The sequence below is a fragment of the Arachis hypogaea genome, chromosome 15 (genome assembly GCF_003086295.3).
Source record: "Arachis hypogaea cultivar Tifrunner chromosome 15, arahy.Tifrunner.gnm2.J5K5, whole genome shotgun sequence".
NCBI classification, from domain to species: Eukaryota; Viridiplantae; Streptophyta; class Magnoliopsida; order Fabales; family Fabaceae; genus Arachis; species Arachis hypogaea.
Window position 1 is genome coordinate 5,725,965 of NC_092050.1, and position 21,236 is coordinate 5,747,200.

The window sequence follows — 21,236 nt, forward strand, 5'->3', positions numbered from 1 at the left end:
TATTCTTCCACTAATTTAGGCTGCCTAATAAGCTAGTTTATTTCTTGAATAATAAGCCCATAAAAGAAATTAAACAATAAATAAAAAAGTAAAAAACAAAAGTACTCAAAGAAAGTTACACTTATGGTTTTTCATGATGGTAATCTTGCTGGCATTCAAAACCAAATATGGTATCTCTCTAGACATGTTTTGATCTGTTAAAGATAGGCTATAGCACTTTATGCATCATGACTGGGTAAAAGGAACATATTTATTGGACATTTTTATTTTTTATATTTTGGTACAAGATATGATGAAAATAAAACACAGAAATATTAAACAATATCACATTTCAGCTCAGCGTCAAAATAGTGTTGTCAAGAGCCAAACACAGATAAAGCTCAACATTATAAGCACAATGTAGAATATGACCAGAAAAGTGGCAGATACTTCTAATATATAAAAATCTGTTAATGATGTTTTTATATACAATATATACAAAAAAATATGTTTTTATTATTTACAAGGTATTGATTATATTTATTTTTCTTTTACTTGGGATATAATATAATAATAAATAATTGTGTTAGGGCAAAATAAGTTTGGGACTATGTTGGTTATAGGAATTCTGGAACTCCCCTGTCTCATTGGTAGAGAAATTGGTTCCAATTCCATAATCAGTTTTTGTTTGCTGGAGTTATTTGTTGTATTTGGTTTGATCGTAATGCTTTTGTTTTTTGGCCCTGGATTTTGGGCCAGCCAACCGACCCGGCCCAAAGAAACGATAGTAATGCTTTTATTTTCAATAATGAGACTCTTTTCCCTGAAGTAAACAACACCGATCGTGGAAGATAGTTGGGCTTAAAATAACCCAAATTGTTGGGCCTTCTTTTTTGTTCGATTGGCTTATTGTTATCCAAGAGAAACCCACATCACGTCCAAAAACACAACAACCCACATTGACCCCCCAAAAAGCCTATACATGAGAAAATGCCGTTTATGTCCAAAACGAAAATATAAGAAAATGCATTTTTCTTTTTAAGACTTTTAGATTATTTATCTATTTAACATTTAATTGTGGATAATTCCAACAACAAAAATATCATTTAAATATGGATAACTCTTGGCAATGCATCTTCTTTGGAAAAAAGAAGGTTGTGGATAACTCTCGCAACTGAATTTTTCTTTTAAATAGAACTTCCAATTAAATTTGAATTTGAATTGTGATTTATCGTATTATCATATTCATAATGCTAGTAATATAATAAATCTATTTTTTTTGGAATAAAAATTTCAAATATACAGGAAGATGCATGTAGTATTTGTTTATACTTGTTTTAAATATCATTATTTTGAAGTTTCACAAGATAAGACAAACAAAAAAAAAATCTTAAATCTTAAAAATAAAAAAATAAAAGGATAGCTAAAATTCAATTTGTTGTAGAAGATTATCGAATACAACGAATTGAATAAAACAAAATTCTCATTTACATTTAAAAAGGTTCTCTGAAATATAGATAAATTTAAGTATATTAGATGAGCTGTAGACACATAAGTATTTTTGACTTATGTGTGTAAGATAAGAAGAATGGCAAAAGGGTAATTTTGTTGGAAAAGAGGGAAATTTAAAGCGAGCGAGTTTGAGGCCGAGAAGAGAGATCAAAGTGTCAATACAATTTCCAAATCCAAATTCTCAAGACCTCCAAAAAAGGTACCGACGTTTCCATCGCCTCAAAATTCCCGTGTGCTTTTTCCCTAATTATTTTTTTTCTTTTTTCTTTTTCTTAATTTTAATCGCATCTCTTTATTGTTACTTTCTCTATCTATGTATGAATCGATCAAAACTCGATTGCTTAGTTTTTTTTTTTAATTGTTTATCTTTCTTCTTAGTTTTCTCTTCTTTCTCTACTTCATCTTCTGCTGCAGTTCTCCAAGATCTTCTCTTCGTTACTGTTTCCTTTTTTTTCTTCGTTGACTAGGACTTCAATTGTATTAGGGTTCATGAAATCAATTTCATGCTGCCGGTGGTTTTTGTTGCTTATCGGTTATATTGGATGTAAACCAGTTTAGCTAGGTTTACTTCTGTTCGAGGGGAAATCAAAAACAAATAATTAGTAAGCTGATTAATGGTTTTAAGTGACCAGCCCTGATGAAAGTAGCTGAATTACAATATTACATGTAATTTAAGCACTGACAAATAATTTGTAATTAGCTGTTGGGATTGAATTAATTGGGGATTTTCTTTCCTTTTTCTTTGGGCTTTGTAGATGAATGTAGTTTGATTTGTTGACCAGTCAATAGTCAAATATGGTAGCTTGTTGCAAGTGGCAAGTGGCAAGTTGCAACCTTTGAAAAGTAGGTTATTAGTTATATACACTAGCTTTGGAGGTTAACGTCTATTTTATGCTTAGAAAGCAAGTTGATTACAAACGTCATTCTCTTTTCATATTTCTTGTTTCACTATCAACACCTACATATTGTTCTGTTTAATCGTTAATGCATTTGGTTGATCATGCTAGTGGAATATCCACATTTCCCCACTTAATGTTTCAGTTATCCTTTTATAATGCTTCATGTATTGTTTTTGCTAATTTAATGATAAACCTTCTCTGCTCAAATGGACTTTTATTAGCCTACTGAATATGTGATTGATGCTCCACTCAGTTATTTTCCAGCAATGGCATGCAAATACATATGGCAACATTGGAAGAAGTGAAACACATAATGTTGTGTATGGCTGTGATCCTTTATATGATCTCTGAAAATGTGTTTTTGGATTTGAATTTGTAGGGAAAAGCAGAAAGTTATATGGATAGCAAATTACCGAGTAACAAGGCATCTAAGGAGGTGGCACGTGAGTTGCTTATCGCTATCTCTAACGCGTTACCAGATAAGAACAAGGACTCAAACTTTGTGTCTGAAGACAAGAAAGCAGATGGATTTGCAATGCCAAACGGTGACTTGGGTGACAAGTTTAGGTCTGAGCTGATTTCAATTTCCTATGCTGAATCTCCTGATGTCAAAATCTGATATGTTGCAGCACCAGATGAGAGTCTAGACTGTGTTTTGTTATATGTATGTTGCTTCTTTGTTTGTCATTGAGGTGTATTGGCATTCCCTGAGACCTCTTTGTACTTGCTGCTTTCATCTTATGTCACATGTTTGCTTTGTGTTTTATAAAAATGACTGATATCATTTTTATTAAAGTTCGAACTAGAGCATCAATCAATGTTAAATGTTTTAAAGTTGTGCCAATGAGGCCTGAGTATTGTGCTGCTCTTTGTGATGGTGATATTGTGAATCTGCCTTCCTAGAATAGCAACCTTTTTTTTTTTTGGTAAATAAAATAGCAACCTTTAATTGATTAAGAAAGAAGACTGTTAGGTTGTTCTGTTCATACTTTTCTGGTTGGTCGTAATTCCTCGGCCTATATGTGGCGGCGGCAAATAATTTGGTGATGGATTGTGCCTTTGCTGGTCCAAATGGGCTAATTGGGCCTTATGATTGGAATTGTGTTTATCCAAGCTTTTCTTTGTCTCCTTTTGTTGGGGTTTTTAATTTTTTGTTACTTTGGGCCTTGTGGGATTTTTTTAAAATTGGGCTAATTCACAAGTCGTCCCAATAGTGGCGAGTACAGATTTTCTGTCTGGGTTCGTACAAATCAAATGGACTAAGATATAGGTTTCATAACTCATATATAATCCGATTTGGCTAATGAGTCTTAGTTCACATGGCATATTTTTCACTCCTCACTTCAATAAAAAAAAAAAAAAATTGTCCACTATTATCTGAAACTATTCTTAAAGAATGATTAGGTTATATTTACAACTTTATAACCATTGTCTAGGTGAAGATGTCAAAAAATTACCCAAACATTTGGACCTCATCTCCATATCCAAAATGCATCCAGTTTTAGATAACTATTTGAATTGGTTCCCATAACTTCTCACGCTATCGATCCCTTTTTGGAGAAGTATCTGTCAACACTTTACACCCATCTAAAGTTCATATATTCTCTTGTAAAATACATCCATTTGGCCAACTTATTACAAGTACATGAGTCAATTCATGAATCTAGAACGAACAAACAAAGTGGACATGAACAAGGTTGTCGTGAAAAAGAAGATGAAAACTATATATATATATACGTAGAGACTCAAGTACGAAACGACAACTTACGTGCAAACCTAATAAGTTGACAATTTCTCACATACATACAAACTACTAATATAAATGTCAATCTATAATTAAAAAGCAACTCCAAATTAAATGCATACATATGAATTTCTATACGCCACTTCAATTCGATGTTACCATCCAATCCAACAACCTTGGTTCTACTTCTACAATAACTAGAATTACACTTACATCTCTTATCAACATGACCGACTCATGCACATGGGAATAAAATAAATAATGCTATTTTATTTTTAAGAAAGATTTTAGTTCAATTTCTATTAGTAATTGTTATGCAGATATTTAGCAATAAAAAAATTAATAATGACTTTGACAATTGCAAATAATCCAAGTGATTCGAAAATTTAATATCTAGGATCGAAAAAAAAATTAATCAAAATCTTTGCTTTATCAATAATAAAGAAAAAAAAATTTGCAGAGATAAACAAAGAATTAAATAAAATAACTTTACTTGAACAACTTAATATAAATAACACTTTTCAGTCTCAAAGTGTTATGAAAATAAAAAGAACCTTTACAGAATTTTAAAAAGTATCAAGTAAAATAAATTAATTTTTGCAAGAAAAATAAATTGCATATTGTAAAGTGCAGAAATTTGTAAATAACAATAAAGTATATGGAAAGAAACAGAAAATTAATTTGAGACTAAGTTCAGTTTTAGTAACTAACTTAATTAAGCTCTTTTTGATAAAATAACTTAAATAATAAATGACCCTGTTAAAAGTAATTTATAAATAAATTATTTTGTGTTTGAATTTTTAACTCTAAAGGTACTTATTTTATAGAAATGTGATGAAAAGTAGAAGTATTATGAGAGAAGTCATTTTTTTTTAACTTCTCTATAAGCTCCTATATAGCTTCTTAAAAAGTTACAATTTAGTTTTGAAAATTGCACCAAACATTAATACTACTACTTTTTATAAGTCAAAAGTTAGAAAAAATTACTTCTAAAATTTCTCAAACGGCCCTAAGTCTCAAAAAGTCGCTAGAATATAAGAATTAGTATATATATATTATCCACTTTAAAAACTAGTTTATATTTTTTTCTAAAAGATTTTCAGTCGAAACCTGTTGATCGATAATTTCATTTGTCGAAAAGAACTTCATCGACTAACACTAATTAATATGAGTGTTATTTTAAAAATATTATAAAAAAAGCCTTAGATATAGTTTTTACAGGGTATTGGAGTAATATACATCTCTCTTGATATTGTGATAATCAAAGTAAAATTGCACTCTTTAGGAGTCAAAATCATCAAACCAGATGAGTTATAAAATGAAGTCTACTTAATTCTTAACTTATGATATGTACTACTTGCTTATCGATGAATTAAACTTGACACGTAATCGATTCACCAAGGGAGAAAAACAATTAAAAACCAAAATGTTATTGCTGAAATTAGATAACTTGTACTGAATTCCATTTCATTTCTGTTCATTTTTTCGCATTTCAAAACAAAGTTTTTCGATAGGAAAAAGAAAAAAAAGTTAATCTACATTATTATTTCTCTTAACCCAGTCTAACCGTACGTTTTTATATTCTTGCATGAGTAGTTTAACTCGGTTTCTTGCTTGAATTAATCAACCAATTAGGGTGAAAATTAGGAAATTTGAACGAGAGGTTACATCACCAATCTTCTTTGGAGGGTTAGACAAGTTACTACATAAAACGTATATTTAAGATAAAAAATAAAGGAAAAGTATAAGTAGACAATAAAAATATTAAACAATGTGAACAATAGATATATCGGATGTTTATTTTACTAAGTTTACAGATGGTTATTTTAATATTAAAATTTAGATAATTAATTTGGAAGTGTAATATATTTTTATTTGATTGATGGTTGTTCATGTTGTTCAAAATAGTCATTGTTTACCTAACACTTCCCAAAAATAAATAGGTTCCTAACTTTTTAATAAGTAGACACATAAATTTATGATTAATTTAAAAATAAAAAATATCTCTGATTTTCTAAAATATGAAATATTTAAGTTTTTTTGTCTAAAATATACAAAAACAAATCGTTCTCCTAAAAAGACTTAAATGTCTCTCATTTTGAAAAGTGCAAGATATTTTTATATTTTTAATTAGTCGATGACTTATTTATTTTTAAGATAAAAAATTAGATACCTATTTATCGTTTACTCTATATTTAAATACACGATTTAATGCCATTATTAAAGCATTCCAAATTAAATGTTCGTTGAAAAAAAATGTCCAATAAAATATTCATAAAACCATTAAAAAAAGAATCATATTCAAATTTAATGGAGAAGAAATATTTTTTATACAGAGTATGATCATTTAAATGTTCAAAATCAGTTTTCTGTCTTCTAAACGTGCAATACATTATTTCTTCTTGGAAATTTCTTATTCATGCGTGTGTGGTTCGTTGAAGATTGAAGTAGGCGTAAAAATTAAAATACTCCTGAGTCCTCAACGTATACCCTCTTTAAAATTCTTGACAAAATGTGAGAATTATTTCTTCACATTATATATTTTTAAATATAAAAGGACTTTCAACTTTCAATAAGCACAGAAAAGCACGTTAGAAATGAATAATTTATCGGTGGGGAAAAGTCTCAAAGTCTGATAATCAAGGGAGTTAATCTTATTTAATCTTTGTAAGTAAAGAAAACTTGGTATGCACTTCGAATCGGTTACCATGTAAATATCAATATATATATTCGATGAGTTTATGTTTTCACAACTCATATCAAAGAACCTGTTGCCACCTGGCAGACACAATTTCACAATACGCTACTCAATCGGAAAAAACAACAAATAATGTATCATAAAATTATTAAGCCATAAATAGAATAAGAATTGGTCAAAAATGAACCATCACTATGAACTTGTCGATAACTTCCGGACAGCTTCATCGATTTTGATATAGTATCCATGATTGCATGTGCATTTATTATTGAAGTCAAAGCTATATCATTTAATTCCTAGCTTAAGTGATGATTCTGGTTTTATATATAAATATAATACTGTTAATCAAGACTTAATTAAGCAAGGAAATAATAACCGATGTCCCAAAATTGAAAGGGTATCGTGGAGAAGTGTTCTTAAGACATTTATAAAATAATAAGATTTTAATATAATATCTTTAAAATACTAATAAATGAGATACTAGCTTGGTAGCAAAATAAACAGAGTTATTTACCAAACAACGAATCCGTACCCTTTGGGAATCATGGTATATATGATATAATTAAGCAAGATTATATATATAGGATGATAAGAATGGTGTGGTTAATGGTGGTAGTAGGTTTGTTGGGAGGATATGCATTTGTGTTTGGGTTGTTGAGAAGGATAAACAATTGGTACTATGTTTGGAGAGTGGGAAAAACTAAATACCCTCTTCCACCTGGTGATTTGGGTTGGCCTTTCCTCGGCAACATGCCTTCCTTCCTCAAAGCTTTCAACTCCGACCCTGATTCCTTCATCCATAACCTTCTTTCCAGGTCCCATCCTCCCCTTCTCTAATTTTAAAATCATACACATATACATATATATCTCTAACATGTTTTTCGCACAAAAATCGATCTAATTTCTATTTTCTATCTTTTTTCTAAAAATATTAATTCAAAACCTATAAATAATTATGTATTAAAAAATTAATATTTTGAATCTAAGTACATTAGTTCTTTAATGTATAAATAAATTAATGATTATATCAAAATATTTGATGTGAAGTTAATAATTTAAGATGATTCGTATTTTATATATATATATTTTATTATTATCAAATATTATCACGTGATTAGTAAGGTGTAATTTGATTGAAATGTAATTGTGGAATCCTACGTATATGCAGATATAATAATGTTAAAAAAATAATCAAAACTTATTTTATTTAATATTTATTAATTATTCAATTTTAATTTTTTTATTAATATTCTTTTGTTATTAAACATTTCCATATAGATATGGGAGGACAGGGATGTATAGAACGCACCTGTTTGGATGGCCGAGCATAATAGTGTGCAGCCCAGAGACATGCAGAAAGGTGCTAACTGACGTTGAGAGGCTCAAGCTTGGATACCCGGCTTCAACCATGGCGCTTGTAGGCAAGAGATCATTCCACGGCATATCAAACGCCGAGCACAAGCGCCTACGCCGTCTAACCACTGCTTCGATGACTGGCCATGACACCTTGTCCACGTATGTTGGTCTCATAGAGGATATTTCCATCAAGTCTCTCCATGAGTTGAGCAGCATGGACAGACCTTTTGAGTTTCTGGTTGAGATGAGGAAGTTCGCATTCAAAGTTTTTACCACTATCTTTTTTGGCTTTCATGATCATGATCACGTTGACCTTGACATGGTAGACAACTTGTACACAATCTTGAATCTAGGAATGAAGTCTATGGCGATCAATCTTCCTGGCTTTGCATTTCATAGAGCACTCAAGGTCTCTTTCTATAAATGTCTTCAACTAATTAAGTACACGGTAAAAACTTGCGTCTGTTTTTATGTGAAATTTATACTTAAAAATCGATTTGATAAATTTAATTAAATTATCATTTAATGATTTTTAATTCTCTGTTTTATGTAAAGAAAATTGCATATAAGTTTTTTCCTAAATGTACAGTATTTTGTATATAAATTTTTTTTTCTAAACTAGCAGGTCGTAAGTTCATTCATTTATTTACATATATACAGAGAGTTTAAATATTGTCTTCTACCTATAATAATTTATTAACTAGTAAAGAATTCTAAAACAAAATTCAGATTTACAACCAAATTAAAAAATATCTTAAAAAAGTAAATATAATTTTTATGGAAAAAAAATAAAAATAAGAGCTAAATTTCCATTAGAGGTTGAAAATGAAATATTATTTGTGATTGAATCAGGCACGAAAGAAGCTTAAGAGGATTCTTGAAGGGGTGTTGGAGCGAAAGAGAAATAATAATAAAAGAAAGGATGAGATGATGAGGAGAGATTTGATTTCAGTATTGATGGAAGTGAAAGATGAAGAGGGTAGGCAGCTGGAAGATGAAGACATCGTAGACTTACTTGTCATATTCTTGTTAGCCGGTCACGAAAGCTCTGCTCATGGCATCTTGTGGACCATCATCTACCTCACCCAACACCCCGTTCTCTTCCTTACAGCTAAGGTACGGGTAATGTTAGCCAGACAAAAAAATAAAAAAACAATCAGAACTTATCTTATTTAACATTCATTAGTTGTCGTAACAATTAACGAATGTTAAACAATTAACGAATGTTAAATAAGGCAAGTTATGGCTGTTTTTGACTAATTTTCTTTGGTTATCAAACATTTCTACTAAGATATCCTCCCTACTCCCTACTACTATATACTAATTCAACTCATGTTACTTGTTTTTATTCTATTCATATTCCATCATCAGCGAGAACAACAAGAGATCATCAACACAAGGCCTTCCATGCAGACAGGATTGGACATTAAGGAAATTAAGCGGATGACTTATTTATCAAAGGTATATATTTAATTTATTTTACATCCATGTCAAACCTAAGCTTTAATTAATTAATTGCTTTCAATTATTGTTAGGTTATTGATGAGATGCTGCGCAGAACAACTATCTCCTTTGCAAACTTTAGACAGGCAAAAGTTAATGTTAACATTAATGGTTAGTTATATATTCAGTGGTATCCTTTAATCTCAATGTTTATTTACATTTATTGTCACAAAATTCTTAACCGTTTAAAAATTGCAGGTTATACTATACCAAAAGACTGGAAAATCTTGGTTTGGAATAGAGGTGTTCACATGGATCCTGAAACTTATCCCAATCCAATGGAATTTGATCCTTCCAGATGGGATGTATGTATGATGACCATTAATTACTTTTTATAATTTAATTTAATTTAATAAACAAAAAGTCCATTAATCTAATGTATATATGTTACTAAATTACTAAAATGTGGTGCAGAATTACCATGCTAGAGCAGGGTCTTTTCTTCCGTTCGGATTAGGAAGTCGGTTATGTCCTGGAGGTGACCTAGCCAAGCTTGAGATCACCATTTTCCTCCATCATTTTCTTCTAAATTACAAGTTAGTAAATGTCTTAGTATTATTAATTTACTGATTGAAGAAGGCAAGTAGTACTTAGTACTTATATTATATTATCGTTGTTTTCTAAAAATGATTTTGATTATGCAGAATGGAGAGAATTAATCCTGATTGTCCGGTGATTTATTTACCGGTGCCAAGGCCAAGTGACAACTGCCTTGCAAAAATTGTGAAGGCCACATAAATCGCAGAAGATACTTAGCGTTAATATTTTTCATTACTCCTTCTAAATAATATCTTTGAATAATTGAGCCCTCAGGGGCATGGAATTTTAATATTCGTTTTAGCAAATAGTCCAATAAAACAAAAATGGAGAGAAATGAAATCGTTGGTAGTTGGTAGTGCATTTTGATTTGATAAGAGTTTGTCCACAAATTAAATTAATTTCAATTAAGAAAGCAGAGTTATGAAAGCACTATGGAAAAAAATTCCTCTTGCCCAACCTACTTCAATTTGTATCAACATCAAAGTCTGAGAAATACCATCTTAATATGTATAATTTAAATTAGTTGTGACTTGTACTAAGAATAATATTAACATATTAAAAATATAACTATTTATATAAGATAAATTTTCTGATGATATAATTTTAGGTGACTGATGTTTAACTGACCAATAATATATTGAAATGTATAAGTGATGAGTCTTATCTATGCATGCATCGACGCTGCTCCAAAGGGCCTCTTAGTGTTGAGGGCTGTAAGTTTGTGAGGTTTACTACAGGAACAGGGAGAAAATTTTGACTTCAAAAAAATGGTTGTGACATGGACGGACAAAAGTGTGAATGGACAAAAATACTTGTTTCGAAAAATGTTTAAATGTCCAAAACATATGTTAGACAAAGAATAAATTTGATTTTTAGAAATGAATTAAAAACAAAAACTAAGATTTTACCAAATAAAAAATAAAAACTAAGGTGGAGAGGATAACGTAGAGGAAAAAAAATAAAGAAGGAACTTTTATTTATTTTAGGATTAGATTGATTGATTCTTTTAATGGTGAAATTTAAAGAAACCAAAGTAATCCTTTAAGACCTGAATTGAAAAACTTACACAAAGACGTGTTAGTACGAAAATTTTCTTATATTAATTAAAAGTAAAATTGTATTAATTAAAAAAATACTAATTTACCTTCCGTTGTAATTTTTTTGGAGATAATAAATTTTTTATATATAAAAAAATTTAAATATTTTTTGGTGAAAAAGTTAGTAGTAACTTTTATAAAATATAAGTTAAATTATACAGTTGGTCATACACTTTTAGTGAAATTGTAAATTAATCTTTACACTTTAAAAGTTTATAATTGGGTCCTTAAAAAAATAAAAATTTGTAATTTAGTCTCCGCCATTCAAAAAAAATTTGATTTAACAGAATATTCTCAGCATATTCCTATTTTAAACATGTGAGCTGCACATGTGTGACAATAGGGACCAATTTGTAATTTTAGCGAAAATATAGAGACCAACAGTGTAATTTAACTATTTGAAAATGATCAAAAACTCCCTAGGCTATCTGAACCCACCCCGCCCCTCTCCGACTCTCTCACTCTTACTTTCTCACTTTACAAAATGGTACCCCAACCCCAACTCCAGCGCTCTTTATCACCTCGCCTCACCATTGACGTGCCTCTTGCCTCCATTGCCGCGCATCGGATTCACCGATAAATTGAGTTACTATTTTTATATTGATTTGTTGCTATTTTTTCTTAGATATTGACTTGTTCGCTTTGAGCATGTTTGGGATTGGAATTGTTCTCTTTTATTTATCGGTGTTCAGTATCAGGATTGGAAGAGAAGAAAAAGTTGTTGGATGAGAGAGGTGAGTTGGAGGAAGGAGGCGAGACCCGACCCGTGAGCACAAATGCGGTGAATTCGGCATGACAACGGTGAATCGAGGTGAGTAGGGGTGTTCGCGGTGCGATTTGGATTGGATGATTTTTTTAAAAAATCCGATCCAATCTGATCCAATTTTGAGCGGTTTGGATTGGATTAAATTTGCGGTTTTGTAAATTAAAAAAATTAAATATATATAACAAGTCTCAACATCAAATTTTAAATAACAAACAATGACATAACAAGTCTTAAACAATATCTTAAAAAACCAACGATAACATAACAATAGAAATAAAATTATAGGTTAGTTAAAATAAATAAATAAATCACATTTTGAACATAAAATATTTATTAAATAATAATACATGAAAAATATAAAAATTTATAACAGATTGAATATGTTATAAGTATAATTGTAAATATAATAATAAAACAATAATATTATAACACATTATGCGGTTTGGATTGGATTTGATTGGTTATGAAAAGTAGATTCGAAATCCGATCCGATCCAGCGGTTTGCAAAAAATAAAATCCAATCAAATCTGAATTAGTGCGATTTCAATCGATTTTCAATTTGGATTGGATTGGATGAGCGGTTTAATTTAGATCTGTTTGGATTTGAACACTCATAGAAGTGAGGGACAGAAAATGCTGGAGTTGGGGTATCGATTCGGAAAGTGAGAAAGTGAGAGTCAGAGAGCTATAGTGGGACGAAGTGGGTTCAGATAGCCTAGGAAGTTTTTGGTCATTTTCAAATAGTTAAATTATACGGTTGGTCCTCATACTTTCACTAAAATTGTAAATTGGTCCCTGTTATCAAACATGTGCAGCTCACATGTTTAAAATAGAGAATATGCTAAGAATATTCTATTAAATCAAACACTTTTTAAATGGTAGGGACTAAATTACAAATTTTAATTCTCTTTAAGGACTCAATTAAAAAATTTTAAAATATATGAACTAATTTGCAATTTTACTGAAAATGTAGAGACCATATATGTTTTATTATTTTAATTTAAAAATAATTAATTTTTTATTTTATTATTTTATTACCAACTTTTTTTAAGAAGATATTGATTTATAAGAAAAAAAATTCTCATGTTTCCTATCTCCCATTGTATTTCACAAATAATAAGCTTTAAATTAATTTGTAAAAAGGGATGTGAAAATTAAACCATTTTAGGAGCATTTTTTTATAATTAAAATGTAACAATGATGTTAGAAATTTATTTTGTAACTCACTTTTTTTAATTTTTAAAAGTATAAATTTCACAACAATTTATGATTAAATTAAAATTGTAAAACTAATATAGTATTTAATAATAAGAAGCTGATAACGATAAGTTCATATTTTGGGATAGTAAAATTAAATTAGCTGAAACACTAAGTTAATTGAAATCAATTTCATAAGAGGAGTGTTGGGGTGAAGATCTTATCATTTGTAACTATTAATTAATTTTTAATAGAATTTTGCTATAGAGTCAATAGAATATTTATACAATGTGTATAATAGGTTATTTATTTAGTTTAATATGAATTAAAAATGAATATTCGGGATAAAATATTACTCATTTCTCAAGGGTATGTCTAAAACGAGCTCAACTATTATGTGCTTATTGAATGAGCCACACTTATATAGGCCATTAGATTTTATTAGATAAAAATTAAAGGCTAATATAAAACAAGAGCATTGATGGACTCTAATAAATATAGAATATCCTAGTACATAAATAAATGTTTTAAATGGCAATATTTTAATACACAATACTTTAAACGACAACAAAATCTTTTATTCTTAAATAATTAAATATAAAATATATGAGTATTTTTTATTTATTAAAATTAATTATTGCAAAAAAATTTTATAATATTAAAATAATATTTTAAACTATAACTAGCATAAAACTATAAAATTATTAAAATTTATTTTATATTACTTGATAAATAATTAGATAATTATATTCAAAATTTATTAACTTACTACTTTTATTAAAGATATTATTATATAGTATAATTTTTTATAAAAATATTTTTAAAAAATAATTTATTTAAAATATTATATATAATACATAAAAATATTATTTTTTATTTTTTAATTTTTTTAGAAAAACAAAATAAATAATATAATTTTAAATACATACCTAAATAAAAAAATTAATATTTTCATGTATTATATATAACGTTTTAAATAAATTTTACTTTTACAAATATTTTAATAAAAAATTATATTATATAAGAATATATTTAATAAAGTAATTAGTTAATAAATTTTAAATATAATAAAATAATTATTTGTCAAGTAATATAAAATAAACTTTATTTATTTCATATTTTTATGTTGTAGTTTAAAATATCATTTTAATATTATAAAAAATTTGTATATAATAATTGATTTTAATGAATAAAAAAACTTATATTATTTTGTATTTATATTTTATATTTTTTAAAATAATTTTTTTTTTATCTTTATATAATAAAATATGTGATAATCTTCTTATTAGGGGTGGTAAAACGAGTCGAATTCGTCGGGCCGACTCGCCGAACTCGCTAAAAAATATGGGTTGGGTTAGAATTTGAAACCTGTCAAATTAAAAAAATTCGCTAAATTATGTATATATGTTCTAACTTCCAATTATGTGACTTTATTTATTTTATTTTATAATTTCGTATATATGTTCAACTTATGTGACTTATTTTTTAAAATAAAGATGGTTCTATTGACAAATATTATTTTAAACAAATTTATTGAAGTTAAAAATTTTAAAAATAATAATAAAAAGTTATATTATAATTTGACTATTTTTTATTTGTAATTAATTGTTTAATTATTATTTTTTAGTTAATTTTAATTAATTTTATTTTTCAAAAAAAAAACAAAGTCAAACGACTAGCATTTTGTACCCACTTTAGTTGGTGGGGCGGGCTGGCCCGTCCCGCTTAAGATGCGGGCCTAGGTGAGGCGGGGCGGGTTGGGGCGAGCCGGCCCGCATTGCCACCCCTAATATATATATATAGGGGTGGTAAGTGGGGAAGCCCGCCCCGCCTAGTGAGGCGGTCCCAAAATTCTAGCCCTCCTCGCCTAGCGGCAGGCATAGCCTGCCAAATATCCTCTTTTTTTTTTTACTTTTAACTATTAAATAATATATATAAAGGCATAAAAAATCTCTCCTATTTTTTACTTTTAACTATTATAATTTCTAAAAGTATAAACAAATTATAATTTTTATATTCACAAATATTAAAGTCTTTGTAATTATAAATATCTAATAAATATAAATATAAACCAAGTTTTCATCCAAAGAATAATTATAAATATTGTTCCCAAAGTAAAATAAACATAATCTAAAACATAATTATAAATATTGTCTCTAAAACAAAATAAATATAATCCAAAACACTCAATTTTCATGTTCATTCTCTTGTAAGTTAGGTTGGGGGAAGTTGGGTTTTGACAAAAAAAATTGTAAAAATACCCCTTGCTAAAAATAATAAGCCCGGCGGGGAAACACACCCTGCCCCGCCAAAGCCCGTGGTTTAAGCGGTGCGAGTTAGGCGGGCTTTTGCTATTTGGCGGTCCCAATTTCTGAGCCCAGCCCGCCTTTTTTGGCAGGTTACGCACACCGACCCGGCGAATTTAGGCCCGTTTGCCACACCCCTATATATATACTATTTAGTAATTTTTTATATATTAAATAATTATAATCATATAATAACATTGAAATCAGAAAACATATTAAATCTATTATAGTATAACTATTTAAAATATCTTTTTTATATAATATTTTAATATTATAAAATAATTTTACATAAAAATTTTGTGGGTTTGGCAAATTTTTTTAATTTGACCGGTTTCAAATACTACTCCGATCCACCTTTTTTAGCGAATTCGGCGGGTCGGCCCGACGAACTCAATCCGTTTTGCCACCCCTAATATATATTAAGAAGATTATCACATATTTTACTATATAAAGATAAAAACTTTTTGATCTAAAAAATATAAATTAAATAAATACAAAAAATATAAATTTTTTTATTCATTAAGATTAATTATTATGCAATTTTTTTTATAATATTAAAATAATATTTTAAGCTATAATATAAAATATAAAATAATTAAAATTTATTTTATATTACTTGACAAAAAATTAGATTATTATATTTAAAATTTATTAACTAATTAATTTATTAAATATATTATTATATCATATAATTTTTTATCAAAATATTTATAAAAGTAAAATTTATTTAAAAAATTATATAAAATACATGAAAATATTAACTTTTTTATTTAGGTATGTATTTAAGATTATATTATTTATTATATTTTTCTAAAAAAATTGAAAAAAATAAAAAAGTTAATATTTTCATGTATTATATATAATATTTTAAATAAATTATATTTTTAAAATATTTTTATAAAAAATTATATTATACAATAATATATTTAATAAACTTAGTTAGTTAATAAATTTTAAATATAATAATTTAATTATTTGTCAAGTAATATAAAATAAAATTTTAATTATTTTATATTTTTATGTTAGTTATAGTTTAAAATATTATTTTAATATAATTTTTTAATATTATAAAATTTTTTGCAATAATTAATTTTAATAAATAAAAAATACTCATATATTTTATATTTAATTATTTAAGAATAAAAGATTTTGTTGTCGTTTAAAGTATTGTGTATTAAAATATTACCATTTAAAACATTTATTTATATAGTAGGATATTCTATATTTATTAGAGTTCATCAATGCTCTTGTTTTATATTAGCCTTTGATTTTTATCTAATAAAATCTAATGGTCTATATAAGTGTGGCTCATTCAATAAGCACATAATGGTTGAGCTTGTTTTAGACATATCCATTTCTCAAACACAGTATACTCATATTATCCAGAATAATCATTCGGATACTAGGAATAATAAATATCTGATATCCTATTAAATTGGACATCCCTATATTCCATTATATATATTATACAAATATTTTATTAGCTTCTTATATTTTTTCTTTTTAATAATATAAAATCAAGAGGTGACCAACCAAAAAATAAACAAAACCGTTTAATTAGAATTACTTTTTGAATAATATGTTTGAAAAACTGCTCCAAGAATCACACGAAGCACAAACCAAAACTCAATTCTTCACGGAGCCGAGATGCATTTTGATTGATTTTTGACTGATATACTGTTGATTCTCTAGCATTTTTATAAAATTATTCATTTTACTTTTGTTATTAAATACCGATTAAATTTTAATAAAAATTGCATACTTTCTCATTTCAAAATACCCATACCCATCGTCCATTTTCTCAGAGAAAACTAAAGACAGACCCAAACTGAACCCTATCAGCTACTGAAACCTACGTTCTCTATCGCCCAGGTACTCTCCGTCGGCCATATGGTGCCGTAGCCGCCGGACTAGCCTAACCTTTTCCTCCCACTTCTTCCGTGGGCGTCGCTCAGGTTAATGTAAGCCATGCTGACGGTCTTTTTTTGCCCACGCACCTCAACGAACTCCGTCGCGGACTCGTGTTCCTCTTGTTGGAGTCGCCGCCGTTTGATCTCTCCTCGCCGTGTTTCTCTGTTAGTAATCTCTCTCAGTTAGAAGTTTAATTAATTTTAATTAGAGATTCAAACTATTTATTCCTATTCATTAACAATTTCACCATGTTTGATCCAATCAACTCCTCTGATCTACTCTCTTAAAAAATACCACGTGTTCCTTTTAGATTAGACATTTGTCCTTGGCCACCTTAGCCTTTGTTTTGGTTTGGCCACAGACTTCGCCTTCATATAACACTTGTTCTTGGCATAAATAATTTCATTCCATTACATTGTACAACTGCTTCAAAATTCAAAGTTTAGAAGAAAGGAAAAAGCAGTTGTTCATTAAAATAACAAGATGATGATAATATAAGATAGTGAAAAAACAGTTAGTCCAATGCATATTAAAAGATATTCAATGTGCAGCATCTTCTTCTTGGCAGAATTTAGTGTACTCCTTTGGTCCCAGCAAGGAATCCAATTCAGCTGGACTAGTTGGCTTTACTTTTATCATCCATCCACCTTCGTACGGGCTCGAGTTTATCTTAATTAATGTCACAATAAGCATCATTGTTAGTCTGCTAATTAATATATATTCACTAAGTAAGTAACTAACAAACATACCAGGCCAGGGGTTTCCTTGAGAGAAGCGTTAACCTCAATGATTTCACCAGAGATTGGAGAGTTGACATCACTAGTTGCCTTCACACTCTCAACCGCTCCAAAACTACCTCCTTGTTTCACTGAACCACCCGGTTCAGGCAGATCTACAAACACAACCTCTCCAAGATGGTCCTGATTATGCAAATTCAATTCATTCAATCCATTACTTCAATTTCATTGTAACTAACTATACGTGTAGTAATAACAAACCTGAGCATGGTCAGTGATTCCAATGGTGGCCACTGAGCCTTCATGCTTGACCCATTCATGTGAGTTTGCGTACTTGAGTCCATCCAACACTGCAAACATGATAGTTAATTAAGCAAAACAAACATGAACGAAGAGAATAATGTATGGTAGAATGTTATATATACCGGTAGAGAAGCATCTGGAGAGAAAGAAGGGAGAAGGGAGGTGATGAGTTCTAGAAGCTGCTGAAGATAGTTTGAGTGCATTTGCAGTTGAAGAAGCCCACAGCCTGAGTGCCATGGTTGTAACAAGAATATGATAGAGAGATATGTGTGTGTGTTTTATCTCTGGCAATTTTTTCTCTTTATCTTGGATGTATGGTAGCCAGCCAATTCCTCATCCTTATACTTTGTGTTTGCACCGTCTCCTCTATCTTATGCTTCTTTAATGTTATCCATACAACATATGCTGCTATTACTCTCTTTAAATAAACTTTAGACCAATTTAATTCTTATCAACCAATTGCTCCCTTCACACCACATAACCACAGTACTTACTTTTTTTTTTTGGTTTTCACCACAGTAAAGACTAATAATGCCTTCTTTCATTGTTGGGCTTTCAAAGCCCAATATACCCTTGGACAAAGAAAAAAAATAGGGCTTATTTCTGAACGACAACTTCATGTTTTAATGACATATAAATTGAAAGAAAAAGAAGGGCTTTTTTTTTAATAGCCAATTTTTGAATCAAATTAAAATCACAGTTGAAAATGAATAGACTGCAATGATAAATAGTATTGATTAAAATTTTTAAATTAAAACAATTTAGGTTGTCGAGTAAGTTTGTGTAGCCAGCAACCATTGGTCGAATCATTTGTCTTTTTAAAGAGTGTTAGAAGTTTGAATTCCACCTTTTGAATGAAGATGACGTGGCACTCAAACTCCCATTCTTAAAAATCCCTTAGCAAAATGGCAACCCATCAAAACATTCCGCATTGAAAAAGAGACATTTAAAAACTACCAACCCAGGTCCAAACCTTCATGCGCTAGAGGAACCCCTAACATGCATTTCAACTAGCTTAATTTGCATCCAAAGCACTGTAAAATAATAAAGAATCTTAAAATGAAAATTAAATTTCACAACTTTTGAATCAAAATGACATCTTGTAATCAAAACACACACTTTTCGCCAACAGATAGATCAGAGGCACAAGATCCTCGAGTATATCACAATCAATCTTCATCAAATTGCACGCAATATCTGTCATCTTCTCCCAGACTCCTCAAAAATCATGTGAAGCGCCAAGGCCAGTAATGAGAACGGCACAGGCGTGCCCATCTCCCAGCAAGCCACTAAGCTAGGATCGAATTTCGAAGGCTTCGCCTTCAGCTGTGGAACGCGCTTGTTCAGCTCCTGCAAGACAGATGAAGAGGACACATGGCGTGTCTTGTCGAAGGAGGGACTTCTTTCTCCGGTTCTTGCTTGGGTGGGTCACTGGCAGCGTAGGAACGGTTTCGGAGGGTTTGGGGTTGTTAGGGTTTAGCGTGGAGGTTGGTGTGGGGAGTGTAGAGGATGTGGGTTTTCTGTTTCTGGGGAGAAGAGCTGTGACTGTTCAGATTTCTTCTTCTTGGCAGCGGCAGCGCGAGCGCGGACTTGGTTTGGTCATTGTGTGATCGGGGAAAGGGACACAGAGGATGTGAGCCGAAAGAGAAAAAAGAGGTGCGAAAAAGGAGAGAACTTTAACGATGTAGTTTTGCAATATTTTAGACGCCTACAATTGCACGACGTTGTTTATGTAGTGCCAGTTGTCATCAAAATTTGCTAGTTTTCAGTGACAGAAACACACACAAGTGTCTATTTTTTTTGTGATTTAAATAAATAAAATAAAATAAATAAAATAAAAAACTGCTTAAATAGATCCGCTCAAGTTTATTCTTAATTTTTTTTAAAATAAAAGAAGTTTTACATGAGAAAATTATAATTTTATTATCATTTTTGTTTGTCTGCTACTGTATTTATATTTTTCATAATCAAACGAAAGTCAACACGCCATTCTAATGCATAATATCTCTTATTTTGAGTACCAATGGATCAATAAATCCAAAACCATCTTGAAATTCATCTCACAAATAACATCTCGTTGACCTATATCTCAAGTCAAGAGATATCCTCTCCAAATAACAAACAAATCCCTTTAAAAAATATTATTATTCTCAATCATTCTCAAACACCACTTTTACCAACTCTCATTCCAATCTCTAATAACACAAGCAAAACCAACACTATCACTTGAATCAGAATAACTAGCATCACAATTAATCTTAAAAGTACCAATGGATGGAGGATTTTAAAAACCATTTAAAATAGAGGGAAGGGACATACGTTGTAATTCAAAAATATTCCTAAACTCATTTTCTGAAGTTAATGCCAGACAAATCACTTTTTTCGGAGGCTTAGTTTCATAAAGATTAAAAATGTCATTATTCCTTACTCGCCATATCCACCAAAGTCCCGAAAAGAACTTGAACGGATGCTCTCTGCTATGATACAAGAACCAGTTCTTCAAATCCAAAGGATGACAAGAAATATCCAACTTATACCATACAAGCTGAGCTTTTGGATAATCCTGAACACAATGTAAAATCGATTCCTGGTTAGAAAGACATTTTGGACACCTATCCGATGACGACATCCCTCTTCTGAAAAGAAAGCTTGTACTAGTAAGAGCCTTCTTAAGACACAGTCACGCCA

At 29.6% G+C, this 21,236-nt stretch overlaps 2 protein-coding genes and 1 long non-coding RNA gene across 4 annotated transcripts; 2 read left to right on the plus strand and 1 right to left on the minus strand.

The window, feature by feature from the left end:
• The first annotated feature begins 1,197 nt into the window (after window positions 1–1,197).
• LOC112747995 (uncharacterized) lies at window positions 1,198–3,234 on the plus strand. The gene is made up of 2 exons (XR_003174975.3): window positions 1,198–1,690; window positions 2,770–3,234. It is a non-coding gene; the product is annotated as an uncharacterized lncRNA (long non-coding RNA).
• A 4,101-nt stretch (window positions 3,235–7,335) lies between these two features.
• LOC112747996 (7,8-epoxymelianol synthase CYP88A51-like) lies at window positions 7,336–10,605 on the plus strand. 2 transcript variants are annotated; one of them, XM_025796203.3, is made up of 8 exons: window positions 7,336–7,647; window positions 8,111–8,636; window positions 9,041–9,304; window positions 9,560–9,649; window positions 9,724–9,802; window positions 9,890–9,996; window positions 10,106–10,227; window positions 10,336–10,605. In XM_025796203.3, the coding sequence occupies exons 1-8, from the start codon at window positions 7,418–7,420 to the stop codon at window positions 10,427–10,429; spliced, it is 1,512 nt and encodes a 503-aa protein (XP_025651988.1). In that variant the 5' UTR covers window positions 7,336–7,417; the 3' UTR covers window positions 10,430–10,605. The 2 variants fall into 2 exon arrangements, with proteins under 2 accessions (XP_025651988.1, XP_025651990.1); XM_025796205.3 differs by having other exon boundaries at window positions 7,337–7,647; window positions 8,111–8,597.
• A 7,272-nt stretch (window positions 10,606–17,877) lies between these two features.
• Window positions 17,878–20,242, minus strand: LOC112747997 (glycine cleavage system H protein, mitochondrial-like). Its single transcript, XM_025796206.2, has 4 exons — window positions 18,671–20,242; window positions 18,507–18,595; window positions 18,258–18,428; window positions 17,878–18,177 (listed from the first exon to the last, which is right to left on the minus strand). The coding sequence occupies exons 1-4, from the start codon at window positions 18,783–18,785 to the stop codon at window positions 18,049–18,051; spliced, it is 504 nt and encodes a 167-aa protein (XP_025651991.1). The 5' UTR covers window positions 18,786–20,242; the 3' UTR covers window positions 17,878–18,048.
• Between the last annotated feature and the right edge of the window lie 994 nt (window positions 20,243–21,236).